This window comes from Cydia splendana, chromosome 6, assembly GCF_910591565.1.
Source record: "Cydia splendana chromosome 6, ilCydSple1.2, whole genome shotgun sequence".
NCBI classification, from domain to species: Eukaryota; Metazoa; Arthropoda; class Insecta; order Lepidoptera; family Tortricidae; genus Cydia; species Cydia splendana.
The window spans coordinates 8,888,869-8,910,010 of record NC_085965.1 but is presented as its reverse complement, the minus strand read 5'-3'; the positions used below and the strand labels follow the sequence as shown (position 1 = coordinate 8,910,010).

The 21,142-nt window shown below is 36.7% G+C and overlaps 1 protein-coding gene across 2 annotated transcripts in view; it reads left to right on the top strand.

Moving 5' to 3' along the window:
* Nucleotides 1-668: 668 nt before the first annotated feature.
* The window catches only part of LOC134791287 (acylamino-acid-releasing enzyme-like), a 28,337-nt gene continuing 7,863 nt past the window's right edge, over nucleotides 669-21,142 (top strand). For both annotated transcript variants that reach the window (XM_063762284.1, XM_063762283.1), the window contains exons 1-11: nucleotides 669-812; nucleotides 1,684-1,895; nucleotides 3,130-3,299; nucleotides 13,608-13,756; nucleotides 14,134-14,271; nucleotides 14,934-15,063; nucleotides 16,636-16,769; nucleotides 17,589-17,769; nucleotides 18,540-18,658; nucleotides 19,870-20,017; nucleotides 20,913-21,044. In XM_063762284.1, the coding sequence (XP_063618354.1) occupies nucleotides 792-812; nucleotides 1,684-1,895; nucleotides 3,130-3,299; nucleotides 13,608-13,756; nucleotides 14,134-14,271; nucleotides 14,934-15,063; nucleotides 16,636-16,769; nucleotides 17,589-17,769; nucleotides 18,540-18,658; nucleotides 19,870-20,017; nucleotides 20,913-21,044 (1,534 nt within the window). In that variant the 5' untranslated portion in view covers nucleotides 669-791. The remainder of the gene's footprint in view (nucleotides 813-1,683; nucleotides 1,896-3,129; nucleotides 3,300-13,607; nucleotides 13,757-14,133; nucleotides 14,272-14,933; nucleotides 15,064-16,635; nucleotides 16,770-17,588; nucleotides 17,770-18,539; nucleotides 18,659-19,869; nucleotides 20,018-20,912; nucleotides 21,045-21,142) is intronic.

Sequence of the window (21,142 nt, the reverse complement as noted above, 5' to 3'; positions counted from 1 at the left end):
CGTGAAGAAATGTATGAATACAAGTTGGAAATCTGTGTAAAATGCCGTATGTAAAGTGTAGTGTATCTGTGTGTAAAGTGTAATAGGTAGGTATGCCTAATGTTATTTGTATAAAAGGTACTGAAAACTTTGTGAATGCGCTTTATTAATGTCTATTTTTTTATTAAGTTGCCAGTTGCCAGTTTTCAGTGTATATTTTTATATGTAAAACATTTTTTTAATAAATAATATATATAATGTTATAAACATAAACATGCCTTTTATTTAAATCAATTGATAATACCACAAACAAGGGGTAATATTTGCATCTTGCATATATTTCGTGATATGAAGATAACAAATATGTTTATCAACAGAATTACTACCTACCAATACCCGCCAGGCTAAACCGGTTGTCAACTTTAGTTCCATTGGTACACAAAGACGGCGCCACTAGTATAAACGTATAAACGGTTGGGGACATTTTTTTGTATGGAGTTACCGTTCTTCTCCTAGTGAGTATTATATTCTTTGCTCAGGATTCTAGTGCCTTGCCTTGCACACGGGCAAATCCGCGGCAAATCGAAATATCGCGCATGCAGCGTTTTGTTCGTTCCGAAAACAAGCATATTATTCTTGTGTTGCGTCAGTTGCGTTCTATTTGTTTTCATTGTTTTGACAGCCGGCTGGCAGTTCGGTTCACAGCTGACTTTCCGTACTTTGCTACTTTGTTACAAAATACAAAGCAAGTTTTATCATTATCATTGCCACTATCACATATAGTATTTATTTATACCTTCATTGGTCGTGTGATGTTGAAAATGTCTTCCCAGGTAAGTAACGATCTCTTAGTTCTAATTGAATTTATCCAATAGTTAAGTAAACGAAATATCGAAGTTTCATTCGAAGATTTGTAACCATATTGTGTATGTAAACATAATAATTGAAAGGTACAAATGTTCAGCGTTGTACTAATACATTTCTTAATTGATATTAGGTACGACAACTTCATAAATCCTTTGTTCTCTTGGGTAAACATAACCTAGCAACATACTTTTTTAAACTTTCACGATTATCAAACATTATTAATCGCGTATTATTTTTACCTAAATCTTAAAACTTAAATACGTGATAAGTCCCGTTGTGCAATTTAATAATCTACTTTTTTTTATAAATCTTCACTGTAGGGTAGGCAATCGTTTTCTTAATAAGCATAATTTTATTTGCTCCTCTCTTCCCTATGTACAAACCTTGTCCTGGCCTGGTTTAAGTGTGTATGTGTGCCTAAATACCTACTTAGGTATGGTTTTAGTTTGCAAAATATGTTCCTTATACCTATAATTTAGATTTATATTGTACCTTATATAATTAATATCTTTTCTATCTCATTTAGGCATTTTGTACCTCAGAGAAACCTCTAGCTACAAATTCTCATAATTTAACATAATTATAATTACTAGTTTTTATAGCAGCAAGTACCATCCTTATCTTCTGATTCCGAGGAGACTCTTACCTTGTGTATATGACAGTTTAAACAATACTTCCTCTGTTCCCAAGCATTATAACACTTATGCTTACATTATCTTTGAAGATCTACATTGATACATTACATATCTCCCAATATAGTTAATTCTAGTTTTTAATACACCCAGCCTTATATGCATATGTATAATAATAATATGTAGCTTAATATTAAATTTTCAGATTGAGACAATAGTAAATGCATACAAAACATTGTCTAAAATTCCTACCGTTACTGGAGGGAGGTTGAATAATGCAGCCAATAAGATCAGCAGTGTGCAGTCCGTGCGAAACATCGACAAAGGCAAGAACAGCAAATATCTGTACAACTATGTCTTGGATGATAATCTGAATGTTATTTGTAGAACTGATTATGGAGTTGATATAAGTAATGAGTAAGTATCATTTAACTATAGTCTGTATCTTTAGATATTTAAATAAAAGTAAACAAACAATATAAATTTTTTTGGGTAGTTATAACATTTATTGGTTAACCAACCAAATACAAAACCGCCTGGATCAGTCACTAAACGACCTGACTTTAACCTTAAAATGTTACAAAATAAAAAATAATGTATGATGTATGATGTATGTAAATAATGTATTATTTGATCATGTAACAGTTTAATCTACCCTCAAATGGCTCCTTAAGCCAGTTAAGGATAGATTTTGTTTACTTTTATTTAAATACCTAGAGATACAGAGTATGTATAGGCTTAGGCATTTAAAATTCATTGCGTGTAAGGTAACAAATTTATAGTTATAGTCTATTAAGCAGGTGTACACAGAACAAGCTGTTTGGCAATAGCTTACATTTACTATTCATTGTGCAAATATTACATAGAGATAAAACTCATTATAAGGGCTTGTGCACAAATCACCCGATGTTCGACAGGGGGAGGGGGGTCACGAAAAAATCACGATAGATCTTTGGGGGAGGGGGGTATAAGGAAACCTCACGTGTATTTTTCTACAGTGAACGAAACTAAGAAAAAAAAAACTAACACATACCTAAGTAGATACTTTTTCTCGGTTTCGTTAAACATAAATCTTCACTCTGCACTTCAAAATAGCGAGTCTATTTATCGAAAATAGAAAAATAAATAAGATTTTCTATATACAATACTATTTATCTTAAAATTAGGTCGAATGAAAAAATTTCAAAAAAATACACGTGAGGTTGGGTGGGGGGAGGGGGGGTAGCCAATAACCTCACCATATATCACCAAGGGGGAGAAGGGGCAAAAAGTAGCCGAAAACACCTCGCGTGATTTGTGCACAACCCCTAAGCAGTTGTAAATAGATATTATTTGTACAAAATGTCGCACTATTGTTTGCATTGTATTGTATGTAGGTTGTGATATTGTTTTACGAATATTATGTATGTAATTTTAACTTTTAGTATTTATAATCACGATATGACTTGTATATATGTTTTTTTGCTTATTTAACCATTCCATGATGGCAAACTCACTGTCATAGAAAATGCATAAAAACCTAATTGTGTATAGGATCATTCCACCAAGGATAAAGAGAAATACCATAAATAATAGGATGCCATGGAATAAAATGGTGACACGCATTCATTACTCTTGCCGTAGAATGACTATCTAATTTCTTAATTGACAGGCTTCTATCGGCTGTGTCACCAAAAGAGACTTTCAAAGCAGTGATCCGCGAGGAAAAAGATAACAAGGACACAAAGAAGCAATACTTAGAGATTTGGAGGCTGAATGCGGGGCTGACTAACTGTATTGACCTCACTGCATTGGATATACATGGAGACGTTTATGCTGACTGTAAGTTTTATAATGTTAAATCATAATAGCTCTGGCCCCGTTTTTTGCCACGGCTCGCTAACGAAGTCTAAAGTCCATGGCTAAAATCTCATGAATTGTAAATCAATAGTTTTTACGAAAGCAAATGCCATCTGACTAAGAAAACTCTCAAGGGAGAACTAAATAGTCTTGTTTCCTGAAAATATCTATTTGATATCAGTTTTTTCGAGTGACTTGCAAAAATGCAAATATGGTTTGAAACCACAAAATTTTGATAAGTAATATTTATCAGAACTAGAATAATGTAAGTTAAAGTCAGGTCGTTCAGTGACAGATCCAGGCGGTTTTGTATTTTTTTTTATGGCTTTCCCCTCTTGTGTGTATTGGCAGGAGGGATTTTGCCAATGACGACGTTTTAAGATGTACCACGCACGATAAGAATGTTCGGTGAATAATTTTGATTTGGTGATAGGAATTGTGCTGGGAACCTAAAACAAAACATTTATTGTTATGGACATCACAGAGGTTTTGTATTTGGTTGGTTAACCAATAAATGTTATAACTACCCGAAAATGTACAAATTATTTCTTTAGTTTTATTTAAATACCTAAAGAAAAAAATATAGTGTTAGGTACACATCTCAAATCCGAGACGTCTAAGGAGATCCATCTGTGATTGGATATTTGATGTTTATTTTCACTGACACTTGTAAATTACAAAATAAATTAACCATTAATTCGGTCAATCACTCTAGCGCACTCAATAGGCACAGGCAGCACTGGACGGCTATGATGGTTTTGTCACCATATCATTAATCATTTAATGCATGATATGACGACTATCTGATAAATGATATAATTCGGTAAAAAGTCGCGAGGATAACGTATAAGTGGCTAATGATAGCGTGATATGTTTTGAGGTTTATAAAAATCAATTTTAAACTCGATGACTTAAGGTGTATTTTAAAGAAAAGATGGTTAAATCACATTCTACCACTTATCCACATATGTCATTATAAGAATTAAACACCTAATCGAAAAAAATAAACAATAGAAGGAGCAAGGCTATGGTCAATATACACGGTGTAACATGAGGAAACCGAATAATTTTAACAGCATATTCCTGATCATATTTAGAGACAAAAATGTCCTTTAAAGTTAGTTAGAGTTAATACTTGACAATAAAAACTTGTTTTTTTTAATTGAAAAAAAAAAAACAAGTTTTTATAGTTACATAGTGCAAAACGCCTTTTTGATAGCGATGTTGCTACTATGGGACGTAGTCTAAATATCTTTATTGATAGATGTCAAAAAGTGACAAGTAACACTTCGCAAAAACTAATTTTTACAAAAAAAAAAACGTAAACATACATTTTAAGTGACAAGTTTACGTATACCTAAGCGTCGGTCCTACACCGCGCGGGCGGGACAGTTCCTATTGACAATGTTTGATGTGCAGTTGTTGTTAAGTCCCCATACAAAATTGCACCCCTTTAAGGCATGAAATGGTAGGCCCGTATTTTTTACGTTTATGCAAATAACTGACGGTCTTTCCACCGCTATACAACCGGCTGACGGTTTTTTTTATTTATAATAGCATCTAAACTATCATCTGGCAAAGTATCAGGAGGCGATGATTGAAAAAAAATTTTTTTTTACATGTTTATGTGATTAACTGACGGTCTTTCCACAGGGATACAACCGGCTGACAATTTTTTAATTCACGATAGCATCTAAGAAACTATCATCTCAGACAAAGTATTAAGCGGGAGGCGATGACTGACGATATTTGCTCCTGCCGCAACATATAGGGCTAGTATAAGGTGACGCTTACGGGAAAGGGGCTGATGTGACCCTCGCTCTGGTTCTTTCCTTGTCCAACAAATATCACTGGCCATTTAGCGAGGTAATGCCGCCAGTATTTTTGGCACATTACGTCCGGGGTATAATCAGAGTGGGGGGGTAATATTGTATTTGTTAAGTCATTTAGTTTTACTTATTACTAGAAGATGTACATATTATTCGCTGGGTCGGAGTCCGGAGAACCACGAATCGATCGCAACGCGCACCGTGGCCCAAAAAGAAACTTTCGGCAGACCAACTGTCACGTTTTACTAGCGAGGTTTACCTACGTATCCGTGCATTTAAAGTAATAATAATAAATAAAGCACCAGCTTCCATTATTAACTTTAATGCTGACTCTCCCTTCAATTCCAACATGTAACGGCAAAGGATTACACCTAATTTTCTTTGCAGGTGCATACATTTCTTCAAAGTAGGTATTTCCCTTTTGAGTTATTTTCTTTGGCGAACTGTCTGGCACTAGGTCTGCCCAATTGCTGCTCTTCACTGGTTTTTAGGAAGTTTTCTTAGTAGTTGATGTAGTATATATCAGAGCCGCGATATGTTTACTCCTAACGTACACACAATCACATTTTCCACTCGTAACATAACGACTAGAATCAATCTGTAAAAAATATTTCTTTATTTTCTATTACATTATAACATTAATGGATATGGATATTATGTATGTACTACGTCAAATATCGAAAAACAGAAAAAAACCGCTTACATTCAAGGATGTTTGTCACTGAAGTTTGACGAATTAGGTACAAAGATATAATTCGGTAAAAAGTCGCGAGGATAACGTATAAGTGGCTAATGATAGCGTGATATGTTTTGAGGTTTATAAAAATCAATTTTAAACTCGATGACTTAAGGTGTATTTTAAAGAAAAGATGGTTAAATCACATTCTACCACTTATCCACATATGTCATTATAAGAATTAAACACCTAATCGAAAAAAATAAACAATAGAAGGAGCAAGGCTATGGTCAATATACACGGTGTAACATGAGGAAACCGAATAATTTTAACAGCATATTCCTGATCATATTTAGAGACAAAAATGTCCTTTAAAGTTAGTTAGAGTTAATACTTGACAATAAAAACTTGTTTTTTTTAATTGAAAAAAAAAAAACAAGTTTTTATAGTTACATAGTGCAAAACGCCTTTTTGATAGCGATGTTGCTACTATGGGACGTAGTCTAAATATCTTTATTGATAGATGTCAAAAAGTGACAAGTAACACTTCGCAAAAACTAATTTTTACAAAAAAAAAAACGTAAACATACATTTTAAGTGACAAGTTTACGTATAATATTTATTTTTGATGTACAAAAACATTCAAAAACATTGAAAATACCAAACAAAAACATTTTTTTTTGGTGAAATTGATTAAAACTCATATTACATTTTTTCCTTCTTTTGACCTCAGAAATGCGTGGTTAAAATCTTTCGCATTCCTCGTGAGCACCTTGTATACCTACCTTTTTTGCTTAGCACGTTATAGTGTCCCACTGGTGGGCAAAGGCCTCTCCCCTTGATTTCCACAACGCCCGTTGTTGTGCTTTTTCCGGCCAGTTATACTGCCCCCTCCCCTTTAGTAGTTAAGTGGCTATGTATGTATACAATAGGGATGTTGACATGAATCGAGAATATATAATATGTTATGTTTTTACCATAACAGGGAATATTAGAATGCTGAAAATCATATTTTGCAAGTGTAATTATATGCGTAACAAATTTATTAAAAATAATCAAAAATGTTCAAAATAACGCCCAATATCACGTGACTGCAAACGCCAATCGGAGCGCGTTACGTCACGGCAACAGAAAGTCCCAAAGACAAGTCGTCAAACCTGACCGTAATCCATACGACACCACCAAAGAGTTTGGTTGTTCAAAAACTATGTATTATTTATTTCGACATTAGACATTTATTACGTACAAAAAATATTATTACATGATATAAAGTGTATATTTATTTGTTATTAAATAAATAAAATGTTCTAACGATATTTCACTAAAATCTTTTTAATAATTTGGCTGAATGGAACTACCATTGCCACGTTGGCTGATCCTAACGTACACACAATCACATTTTCCACTCGTAACATAACGACTAGAATCAATCTGTAAAAAATATTTCTTTATTTTCTATTACATTATAACATTAATGGATATGGATATTATGTATGTACTACGTCAAATATCGAAAAACAGAAAAAAAACCGCTTACATTCAAGGATGTTTGTCACTGAAGTTTGACGAATTAGGTACACAAGCTTCAATGGTGTGGCTCTTATGATCTTCACATTTGATTTCTTTTAGGTACATCTTGCACATGTTAAGCCAAAACTTATTATTATCCTTTTGGAAAAACACGAAAAGTCTGCATTATTAACGACACTACAGTCATATCTAATACCTTTAAACGAGCAATTCTTGGATATTTATTTATTTATATGTATATATATTTCGGGGATCTCGGAAACGGCTCAAACGATTTCGATGAAATTTGCTATATGGGGGTTTCCGGGGGCGAAAAATTGATCTAGCTAGGTTTTTATATGTTTTCCGAGCATAGCTCGGTCTCCCAGATATTAGTTACCTATATGAAATGCGTTATTAGATTTTTATTTCTTTACTTCTCGCAAAGTCAGCCATGAGAAAGTCTGTGTGTGTGTACTACCTGAAATTTATTGATTGTGTCATTTGTGCCATTTTAGAGGGGAAATGAAGATTTACATGTTCGAATAGAATATATGTAAATTACAATATTTTTTTTTTTTTTTTTTTTTTTTTTTATGGCGTTTATTACAGTAGCCAGTGTCATGTCGATATGTATTAAATCGAAAATTTAGAAATTATAATGAGATAATTAATAATAGTTGCTGATTTCAAAAATGGTATATATCAAAGTTTCAATTTATTAAGTTCACAGAAAGAAGCTAGAGCTAAAAATATAAATTTGTCTTTGGATTTAATCAATTGTATAATAGAAGTAGGTAAGGAAACTTTAAGGTGAAAAAGATCCGTATAAAGATAATCATGATTATATAAAGGGCATGCAAGAAAGATGTGATTTAAGTCACCTTCCTCCTGCCCACATTCGCACAGCGAGGAGTCTCGACTATGGATTTTTTTCAGATGTACAGGAGAACAGCAATGGCCCAGTCTCATTCGAATAATTATGGAACAGAACTGTTTTGGGATAAAAATCCTTGAGAACCAAGGTTTTCTTGGTACATCAGGTTGTACAAGGTAATAAGATTTGGTTCGGGATCGATTAGCGGCAGTCCACTTGGCCGACCAGGCTTGGAAAAGCCAACTAGAGGCCAGAGGGACTAAATCATAACAGTGGTTCCTGAAGGGCGTTTTGTCACCGCAAACCACGGCTTCCTTAGCTACCCGATCCGCTCTTTCATTCCCTGAGACCCCTGAGTGGCCCGGAACCCAGATCAAGGCAACCTCAAACCCCCTTTTTTTACAGATTAGAAGATTCTCCTTAATTTGGAGGATAATTGGGTTGTGGAATTTGGACGAAAACGGGTTAGATAGTAGTGCTTGTAGACAACTACGGGAATCTGAAAAGATGATAGCTTTCTTAAGTTTGAAAAGAATAATAAACTTCACACTCTCCAAAATGCCAATACATTCTCCAGTATATACAGACGTTTCAGGAGGGCATTTAATTTTTTGTACTATGTTATATTGAGAGTGGAAAACTCCTACTCCCACACAGCCAGTTGGTGATAATTTAGACGCATCACAGAATATAGTGTTCCAGTCATGCCATTCGCGCGTAAGGATCTGGCGGAGGTACTCATCTGCATGAGGATCATTATGACAAATGTCGAAGTTTAGAATAACGCGGGGCTGGTAAATGATAATCGCGTAGTTAAATTCATACAAAGGTAGTCGGCGGGTATGGTAAACTGGATCTTTGAGAGTTTGAAACTTTCTTAGGCTATTCACAAGACAGGGTAGGTCAAGACGATTAGGGGCAGACACTGCTTTAAGGTCATATAAACGGTGAATGATAGGATGATACGAGAATTGTAGCGATCGGAAAAAATAACTATCCGCTAAGAATTGACGGCGCAAAGCGAGGGGAGGCTCAACACACTCTACCTGCATAGCCTTGATTGGGCTAGACCTCATTGCACCCAAAATAATTCTTAGGGCTTTCGATTGGATTAGATCAAGTTTTTTCAATCCAGCTTTATTCCCTGGTACCAAGAGATGGGAGCCATAATCTAATATGCTTCGAACAGTAGCATTATAAATTAGTTTCAGGGAAGTAGGATGGGAACCCCACCAAACTCCCGCTAGGCATCTGAGAGTGTTAAGTCCACGTTCACATTTTTTAACTAAATATTCAAAGTGCAGGTCCCCGGTTAGTTTAGAATCTAAATTAATTCCTAAAAATTTGTAGGAGGGACGGAAGGGAATATTAGAATCGTTGATCGAAACATTCAAATTAGGCAGGGCTCTTTTACGAGTATAAACGACTGCACAGCATTTAGAAGGAGACAGGGACAGACCATTATTAGAGAGCCAGTTATTTAAAGACTGAAGTGACATGTTGATAGACTCACTGGCAGAAACTAGGTTTTTATTTGAGGAGTAAATTAAAAGATCATCTGCATATTGGAGTACTTGGCAGTCAGAAATAGACCGCTCCAGGTCATGAGTGTAAAAATTGTACAGTAGGGGGCTCAGGACAGATCCCTGTGGTAATCCGCGCCAAACCAGTCTAGAAGGGTTGATGTTAGGGTCTTTGCCCCGGAATGTAACTTGCCTTTCGGAAAGTAGGTTACCCACAAGACAGGCCAATCTCGCAGGTATTCTCAAATTACGGAGTTTTTCTCGGAGAATGGAAAGTTGAACATTGTCGTAGGCAGCCTCGACGTCCAAGAATACTGCAAGAACCGAAGCTTGTTTTGAAAAAGCTAGTCTTATATCCGTTGTGAAAATAGCCAAGCTATCAATTGTACTTTTACCTTTTCTAAAGCCATATTGAGATTTTCCTAACAATTCGTGGTTTTCAAGAAACCATTCCAATCTGTTCTTGATAAGATGCTCTAAAATCTTAGTTAGAACGGACGATAAGGCTATAGGTCGGTATGATTGTGGGTCATTTGGGTCCTTACCTGGTTTAAGAATGGGCATTATCAGTTGAGATTTCCAGGACCGAGGGGGCCGGCCCGAAAGCAAAATAGAGTTAATTAGGCCAAGGAAGTAATTAAGGAATCGGTCACCAGCTTTAGCAATAAACGAATAGGGAATACCATCATGTCCTGGGGCGGAGTCTTTTACCGCTCCCAACACATTCCTGAGCTCCACAAGTGAGAACAACTGATCTAGGGGGTCAGATGAATGGTTATTCAGCAAACCTATAGTGGATTCAAGAACCCCAGGAACATATGGAGGAGCTATTTTGGTTAGAAAAGATTCAGCCCATTGTAAAGAATTTGGGTAAGGACATTTACAAGGGTTATATGATCTTCTAAATTTTCTGATATTGTTCCAAACAATTGTATCCGGAGAAGAGGGACTTAAAGAGGAACAGAATGATTTCCACCCTTCAGACTTCTTATTCTTAAGCAAGATTTTGGTATCCGTCATGGTTTTTTTCAGTGAATCAAAATTCTCATTTGACATATTTACAGCATACTCCCGCTCTGCTCTTTTTCTAGCCCTGATAGCCTTAGAGCAGTCACTGTCCCACCACGGGGGAGAAGCCAGTTTGCCAACAACTGTGTTTTTAAGGGGAAAGACCTTATCCGCAGACGTCTTAATGGCTGCAATTAAGGCGTCGGAACAAAGTTCTATAGAGTGTGGAGTGATGGGAGGAAGATGTAACGTCTCATACTCTAGACGTTTTTTGTAACTATCCCAGTCTGCGTTGTTGATATTATATATTAGAAGGGGATAGGTTATTGAAGGTCTTTTAGAGGAACCAAAAGGAAGACACAGTAAAATAGGGAAATGATCGCTTCCATAAGTGCTGTCCAGGACTTCCCAGGAAATTCGAGATGCAAGAGAAGGAGAGCAAAGGGATAAGTCAACTGCACTAGCTGATTGATTAGGGAGAGAGCGTCGGGTGGGTGAACCCGAGTTTAGTAGGCATAAGTTGCATTTGTCCAATATATCTAGTAGAAACTGTTCTCCTAGAGCGTCATCTTTTTTCTCACAACCCCATAAAGCATGGTGGATATTAAAATCCCCAAGAACAATAATAGGTTGGGGGAGGGGTTCTATTAACTTCCTAAGAGACTTTAGGATGTTAGAAGAAGGATCAGGAATATAAAGGGATAAAAATGTAATGCCTTCCACACGAGCACAAGCTGCGTGGAAATTAGGACTATTATTAGGCAGTGAAATAGGTAAGTAGGAAATATGGTCTCTAATGAAAAGGGCACTTCCAGCACAGCCATCAGCCCGGCAATCCATTAGAGAACAATAACTGGGGATTTTGAAATTGGAGTTTTGCTTTAGCCATATTTCTGATATGGCCAAGATAGCTGGATTGTATTTATTGATAAGGTAAAGTATCTCTTGTTTTTTATTGTTGATACTGCGACTGTTCCACTGAAGTATTACTTGATCCATTATGATTTAACAGAGATGAAATAAAAGGCGCTACGTGGGAAATCAAAGAAGGGTTAGCCAAAGGGCTGGCGGGAGAAAAAATTTTAACGAAGGAAGAAATCAACTTTATAATTTCTGAAACTATGAATTGTTCCTTAGGGGGTGGTTGATTAGGGAAGACCGGTCTGGATTCGACAACCGGGGCCCTTGTCAAAGCATCATGAGCTCTTTTATCATACCCTTTTTCGAGGTGAGGAGGCGTGCGGGGTTGACGGAAAAAAATATTTATAATATTTCACTGAAATTATTTGTTCTCTTCGTAATGACAGCCAGCCATTTGACATTTCAAAGTCCGCTGTCATATCGCACCCAGCGAATAGGTTATGTTTTATTTTCAAATAAACGATTTCTTTTTCTAAACTGCAACATTCCTAACTGTAGGTACATCGGTGGACCTTATTTCAAAAGGCATACAGTCCACCGATGTGCAGTTAACAGTGTGGGTGATTGTACAATTCTGCCGTGCTTATAACAAGAGCAGTAGAGTCAGACCAAGAAAAGTCTGCAGCGGATTTGATAGCCCACGCAGTGCAAGTGTTATTTTAAACGTCAAACTTCTATGAAATTATGACGTATAAATAACACTTGCACTGCGTGGGCTATCAAATCCGCTGCAGACTTTTCTTGGTCAGACTCTAACTCATTTTGAAGTGTCATTCAATTGGATACTTTGTACTTGTACAATATGTTCTACAATTGAAAGAGATTTCAAAATGAGTTACTGCTCTTAATAAGCACGGCAGAATTATTTATTTGATTTTGTCAGATCACCGTATTTTAGGTTATAAGGTCGACTACACAGTAAATTTTGTATGACATTACAAGCAAATATCAGCAATCGTGAATTAAGTATTATAGCGGAAGTAGACTCGGCTATAATATAGCCGAGTCTACTTTAGTCCGATAATGTAGCTTATTTCAAAGACTATGAACTCTAAGTACTAGAAATAAAGTAGATTTTGAGACATGATAAAGACGGTTAAATTTGAGGCGATGGAATAAAAGATTCAATTTAAAAAAAACCTTATATAAACTCAATTAGAATCTATATTTCAAAATCTTAAACCATGGATAACTTTTAACTATCAATGCCACATGTGCATAAGTGGTGATAGCATGTCATTTAGCCAACTATTCATTAAAATACGCTTTTAAGTAAACTTGTTTAGAATTGATTTTTCAAAAGCTCAAACTATAGATAAATTTAACTGTCAATGACATATCTAGATAAGTGGTAGAATGTGGTTTAACCATATTTTCTTTAAAATACACCTTAAGTCGTCGAGTATAAATATGATTTTTCAAAACCTCAAAACATGTCACGTTATCATTAGTCACATATACGTTATCCTCGCGAACTATTAATTAAAATACGCTTTAAGTAAACTTGTTTAGAATTGATTTTTCAAATTAAAAGCTCAAATCATGGATAAGTTTTAACTCTCAATGACATATGTGGATAAGTGGTAGAATGTGATTTAACCATCTTTTCTTTAAAATACACCTTAAGTCATCGAGTTTAAAATTGATTTTTATAAACCTCAAAACATATCACGCTATCATTAGCCACTTATACGTTATCCTCGCGACTTTTTACCGAATTATATCATTTATCAGATAGTCGTCATATCATGCATTAAATGATTAATGATATGGTGACAAAACCATCATAGGCGTCCTGACCTATGAAAATAATCACATGCCAAAATTATTGTGGTTAATAATGGTTTGTGGTTGATTTGGTATGTCTGGGCTAGCCCAGAAGGGAAACTTTGAAATGCCATGATGGCCGTAGTATTCGCTTTACCTACTATTGATATTGTTTTCCAGCCGAATTTGGTAGCTTGGATTGGTCCCAGGATGAAACGGCGGTAGTTTACGTTGCTGAAAGGAAGTTGAAGAAATCTGAGCCTTATATCAAGAGGAGTAAAGCAGAAGATGCATCTAAATCTGGTGGAGGCGATCCTGCACCGAAAAAGGTATAAGAATCCTGTACCTAATTCATAACATAACGTTTTAGGGGAATAACACAGGAACCTCTCTCAACACTGTAGGTATGTGTAGGCTGGGCAACCACGACTTGATCTGCTAGTTTCGTAAGTAAAAATAATAAACACTATTGTACGAAACGGGGATAGATAACAGCATGTCTATACTTAAAGTGTATTGTCCCAGTTTAGTGACTCTCCATTGAAATAGGTACTTACACTTTTAGTAAGATTTGAACTCGATCATAACGTTACGTTACATTTGATCAGGCGTATTGTCAACCGATCAGCAACGATAAATACTGGACTGAGAAATACGATTATGCGGTTCCTAATGCTAGATAACATAATTTTGGTTTGTTTTTCAGGGTGAAGAGTATGTGTACAGACAAGACTGGGGCGAGCAGTTGGTCGGCAAGCACCTCTCCGTGGTCGTGGTGTGTAAGATCGAGTCTGAAGCCTTCAGCGTTTTGGAGGGGCTGCCTGAAAGTTGTTGTCCAGGACAGGTAATAAAGTTATATCACATGTTGAATTTTGTTTTAACATTTTGAAGTTTCATCACCAACCGACATACAGTGTGAAGTGAGGGCACGGCCATTCTTTCAGAGCTCAGTGGCTCAGTGCACAGGAGGGTGAACGCTGGCTCTATGCGAATTAGGGATTTCACACACATGTACACACCACACAGTATTGTTTTGCTATTTAGGGTTCTTGCTAAATTGGACATTCTATTGCATTGTATTGAACAACCAATTTAGCTAGGACCCTAAATGGCGCAAAAATCGCGGAGCGTGATGGCATCATCAATATCATCATGATGTTTTTCTTCATCGAAAAGCAACCAAGGTTGAAGGTTATTTCAACTTAACTAGATGTGAAATATTAAATTAAAAGTGCCCAAAGCCACCAAGTTTCGAACCGGCGCGTTTTAACATTCGAAAGTGACTCTACTACTACTACTCTAGCAACTTCTAGGTCAACCGGTCACAGTGGCACCCTTCCAAGCTTCCTTAGTAGCAATCCTTGAAATGCTTGTAGTGTCGGCTATCCTCTAAATGCTAGATAGTTAAGTGTCTACTTTCTATCCTAATTATTCTACTGTAATTCCACCGTTGCACTCCTTACCTCCTCAACCGAAACAATATTTATAAATGTGTTACGTTTGAAGGTACGCTTCGCGCCAGATGGCAAGAGCGTCGTGGGCGTGGCTTGGGAGACGGAGCCTCGGCGTCTCGGCCTCATCTTCTGCACCAACCGACCTAGTTTCATCTTCGACTTGACCTTGGATGGCCAGCTCAGTAAGTATCGACAATAGGGTATTCTCCTACTAGTCAAATCAGTTTCTTTTTTATAACTGTCAAAACCATTTGCTAATATGGAATTTATATGAAACATTCAGTCACACAGTGACGTCAGTGACGTCACGTCACTGACAACTCGCTTACTTTTTATATTTCTATCCGATTTATTAAATAGATATTGTGTTTAAAAATAACTGCTATCTATGTTTTACTAATTATTACCTGGTGCTTTATTTCATGCATGGTGTGAAGTAATTTATTTTAAATACAGCCAAATATCCTATGGTACTAACTTTACTGGCGTATTTGACCGAAGCGAAGCGAAGGTCTACGTTTTGACTCGGGCATTTTGCTTTCGTATGTCCGGATGTTCTCCTCTACAGGTCGCAATTCTTAACCGATTCTCGTGAAATTTTGTGACCGAATTTTATGACTAAATAATTTTTTTTTGTCAATTCGGTTTTTGGAAATTTTTAAAAATGGCGGAGTCGTGATACCTGGCGCCTAAACAAATAGTCGTATCGATATCATAAGACTTTTTTCTTTTTGAAACATGTTTACAGAGTTAATCGCAAAAAATGCAGAAAAAAAATATCGCTGGTTTAGGCGGTATTTAGATATTTAACTTTAACTAATTTTAATTTGAGAAGGAGTAGCTAAATTTCGTCAACCCATCTAAGAACTATTTGGCTCAGTTTGTAAACGTTCGCTTTGTCTGTTTGCACAGAGGGTCTGGGTTCGATCCCCAGTAATTGTATGCTGGGATATTATAACTTTTTGTATTTTTTTACACATAAATTTCGTATTGTTTTTCTTTAATTTACTATACACCGTGTTTTTATTGAATTCCGTTAACTTCGGGGTATAGTTAAGTACGTTTATAAGAACTAAATGGCATAGTTAATTTTCAAAAAAAAAATTTTTTTTGTTTTCTTTTTTGTTTTTTTTTTTGTTTAAAAAGTAATTAAATGTAGCATATAGCGTTGTTGTAACACGGGCATTACATTTAACTCAACCAAACAATTGAAATCTGTGACATATCAATGTCATTTCGTACATCAATCGACCGAGATTGTACTTAAGTTTAGTAGCAAATGTATGAACTCATTCTAAACACTAATCAATATGTAAGCCGGCCCTAAGGCAAGTGTACACGCTTGTAGAGGCCTTATAGTAAAAAAATAAATTATGGATTATCTCCGAAATGGACTTAATTAGAACATCGGTGTCTTTGAGAAAGTTACTTGATTTAAGCTCAGGAATGCACCCTTGAAATTAACGGAAATAAAAAAAAACACGGTGTATTTAAAGCTCTTAGCACCATGTTATTTCAAGCTCTGCTCGCGAGGTCTACAGCTCACAGAGCCACTAGTTTACTGAAGGTATAAACTGTAAAGGATGGCAAAAATTTAATATTTTTCTCTGTTTGGCTTGATACTTTTCATTGAACCATATTGCCTACGTAATAAGGGTGACGGTTAACTAGAGCAGCCAAAGCTATAACGTTTCATTTGTGACCGTATTACTATCTGTAATAAATAGTTTATTGATATTCCACTTTTATTTTAGCTAAACTGTCTGCAGAGAGTAAAGCGGTGCGCTCCCCACGTTTCAGGCCAAACGGCGACTTGGTCTGGCTTCAGCGCGCGGCCGACGGCCCGCACCACGCTTGCCACGCTTTGGTTATAAAGAGGAAAGGCCAGGTAAGCAGGGCTCGGAACCAGTTTTTTTTAAACCCATAGCCTAATATTTTTAGTAGTACATAGTAGTAGTAAAACACTTTATTGTACAAAAATCAAAACAAAACAGGAAAAATAATATTCGTCATTAGTACAAAGGCGAACTTATCCCTTTAAGGGATCTCTTCCAGTTAACCTTTGAGCAATTGAGGGAGAATTGGAGACGGTAGACATCCGTACTGTACCAACGGCGCAAAAAAAAAGGAATAAAATATCTAGTTTTTAATTATTTTATTCTCTTTACGTAGGACTGAATCATGTGTTTATTTAGGTAACAACTTCGTATTATTAGATTGACACATTAATAAAGAAATAATAAACCAAAGAACAACAAAGAACGTCAAAATACCGGTATTTTTTGTATGAAGAAAAAACCGGTTCCGAGTCTTGCAGGTAAGATCCTAGATATTTAGAAGATGACCGAGGGAAGGTCTTCGTTTCAGCTTGGACAAAAATCGTCGTCATTTTGTTTTTGAAAATTTAGGAAATGATGGAGTCATGGGGGTGCACGCAATCACAGAGCCACTATCTATCTATCTAATACCTTTAAACTAGCAATTCTTATATTTATTTATTTATATATATATTTCGGGGATCTCGGAAACGGCTCTAACGATTTCGATGAAATTTGTTATATGGGGATTTTCGGGGGCGATAAATAGATCTAGCTAAGTCTTATATCTAGGAAAACGCGCATTTTTGAGTTTTTATATGTTTTCCGAGCAAAGCTCGGTGTCCCAGATATTTATAGGTATTCTAAATTAAATATTGTATTTGTTTCAGAGCGAAGTATCACCAATAATAATAGACATAGTACAAACGGAAATCGCCACGGCCCAGAGCAAGCCGTTCCACGGGCTGTACAACCAGGGCCTTCCCAAGAACTGCTTCACCAAAGATAGTTCCAGGATCGTGTTTAGCACGCCCAGCGTGTGTGACGTAAAAACCTATACTGTTGATATTGGTGAGTTGGTATTTTGAGGGTTTTTATTTGATAGTTTACAAACTATAGAGAAAATAAAGGAAAATAGGCCTTGTGAGAAAATAGAATGATATGAAAGCATAGTCAGCCTCATAATTATTTTACTGTTATCACAAAACGAATCACGAATCTACTTAGAGTGTCCAATTTTCTGCTACAATATTTGACTCTACTGTACACATTTAGTTATTCCTTGTGCCCATTTTGAAATTGATATACAAAAGTGTGATAGTGTAATATATTATCAGACATCGAAGTCTTTGTGGCAAAAACGAGTGTTTGAGAAAATGAAACATCGATAAATCTGTTATCGATAAGTCATACATTCATATTTATAAAATATATAAAGTTACATAAACTTCTTATTGCTGTAGGTAAGTTACCGAGAAATTTCAATAATGCAAATCAATTACAAAGCGGTACATATTTTTTTTATTACACATAGTTACTTACAAATTAAAACGTAAACTGTAGTATACACATACAGTGCCAAAAAATAGACAACTACCAATATATCAAAAGAGAAGAAGATATCGAACGTGTTGTGTATTTCGCGGTAGCTAACTTCTTATAAAATTTAATAAATATCTAAGTACATATGTATAACGTCAAGGCAACATCGATAACAGACATGTCGATATTTCATTTTGTTAATCACTTTATTTTGCCACAAAAACTTCTACGTCTGTATATTATACTTACTTTACTCTTTGGTGTAATACTTATAATGCAACAATGTTTTTTATTTTCAGAAAACGGCAAGATAGCTGAGATATCCAGCCCCGACTCCCGCCAAGGTTCACTCTCTGTGCTGGATGTCAAGAATGATGTTATCCTTGCGTCATTCTCCGATATGCTGACACCGGCACAGGTAAACATTCCCCCCCCCCCCCCCCCCCACTGACGCGTTATAGAGTCAGCAAAGATAATCAAAATTCATTATTAACACTTTCATTTGCCACCCAGCCAAACAAGACATCCGCGCCAGGCCACAACAATTTCGTCATATAAAGCAGTAGTACCACCATCCCGACTATCGGGTTATCCGGCCTGGGAACGAAATCATAAAATACCCGATAGTCGGAATAACGCACTGAATGTGTTAAATTTAGAACATTTTATTAGCCGGTCCATGTATAAAACAGGTAGTTATCTCGTATTAAGGCTGTCATATTAATTTGATATGTAGACGCAACCGGGAATTTTAGATAGAAAAGACATACAAGTCACTTCCACAAAAACAGAGTTACAAAGTAAATGTAATCTTATTTACGGTAGCATAGGTGCAAGGTCAACTTTACGCCCTTATTATTTTTTGGCAACCTACTTTCTAGCAAATTGAGTTATCTGCACGATTTTAAGACGAAACAGGAGCTAAGTTTTAAATATTTTAGGTAAATATACCCGTCTCGCTAACGGAAGCGGCACCTAAAAGTAGTGCGATAAGGACAAGGCGAAAAATCCTGCGTAAAAATCTCAAAAATCGAGGTTTCGTATTCCTGTTTCCTCCTCCAAAACTTAACCAATCGTAACCAAATTTGGAAATCTAAATGATTATGAAATTATCGGTGTCGGACCGTTTTGCTTTTTTGGCTAATTGATATCAGTTTTGAATGCCACGCCTCTCATTGCGGCATAGTCAATTAGGCCATTTTGGCCATTTTTGAAGGCTCTAGCGCCTTAAAAACAAAAATATCAAAAAAAGCAAAACGGTCCGACACAGATATTGACAATATTAATCTGTGTTGAAAAAATCATTGCTCTAGCTTCCAAAACCACGGAGGAAAACGAGGAGTACGTTTGTATGGAGAAATGACCACTCCCGTTGGCTCTTAAGTCGTTTCCCTGAGCCCAGTAGATTCTTCCTTATCTAATACTTTTAAACGAGCAATTCTTGTCTATTTCTGTATTTCGGGGATCTCTGCAACGGCTCTTACGATTTCGATGAAATTTGCTATATGGCGGTTTTCGGGGGCGAGAAATCGATCTCGCTAGGTCTAGGTCTTATCTTTGGGAAAACGCGCTCCCAGATATTTTTGTATATTTATCACACTCGCCCCTTTTCACAATATATGTTTGCAGTTATACGTGGGCAAATTGCCTGGCGCTGGGAAGGAAGGGGAGGTAAAATGGAACGTCGTGAGCGAAGCAGTGAAGGTCCCAGAATCGCTGGCCAGCTCTACCATACGCTACCTGAGCCATAAGCACGAGAGCACGGATGATGCTGTCAGTAAGTAGAGCCACATACCTATTAACTTTTCATTGTGTTTTATTGCATATCTCTATTTCAAATTATTAACTACCCACTGAAAATTATCTGGAAGAGATCGCTCTTTAGCGATAAGACCATCTGTTGTTTACCCGTACTTTTATAATCTTCTTTAATATATTAAGGGCCAGTTGCACCAACCACATTTGACAGACTGATCAACGTCAGCCGGCGCCCCCCGGCGCTTTACTATGAAACTTTCCATACATAAAAATTTAGCGAACTCTTTAACGATACGAACAGTTTGGTGCAACCGACCCTATGTTGTGTTCTATATTGTATCGGAAGTCGATACTTAAATGAGAAGTAACTATGACAATTCAAAAGTGACACGAAAATTCCGGTCTCTGATCATGATGCCCCATCTTCCTGAGGTCATCCATTAGATTCAATCGATTTCTGAGGCTTAACACATTCAGGGCCAAGAACCCGACAGTCGGGTACACTGTTTGTAGCGACTACGCGCTACATACGGCGAAAACGTGGCTACGCGCTACGAGCGTAACCCGTAGCACTTAGTGGCAATGAATGTGTTGAATGCCCCCTAAATGCCAGCAACTATTTACTTATTGGTTAATTCGGCACTGTCCTCCGTTCAACCCGGAAAATTTTATTGTTTGAAATTTCGTTTTTTCGTTTATCGCTTTCGCTCGTGTTTTAAACTCTCGGCACTCGTTTGGAATTTGTTACTTTCTACACTTAAGGGCCTATACAGACGGGCTGCAAATTGTATGGGAACTGCACGCCAACTGCATGCCAACTGCAACGTCGGCGTGCAGTTCCCATACAAGTTGCAGTCGCTTTGCAGTGTGTCTGTACTGGCCTTAATTCAAAATAACTAAGTATTTCCTTGCAGAGACATTTTCCTCGCTGTACCTCGCACCGAAGTCATCCGACAAACTGCCATTGATAGTTTGGCCCCACGGTGGCCCGCACTCCGCCTTCGTTAATTCGTACTCGTTGGAGGCGGCCCTCTTCAACATGTTGGGTAAGTTGCTAGCCTGGGCTATAACCGCGAAAATCAAAGTTCGCAAATTGCGGGCATCTTTCTCTGTCACTCTTATTACGCCTTCATTGGAGTAAAAG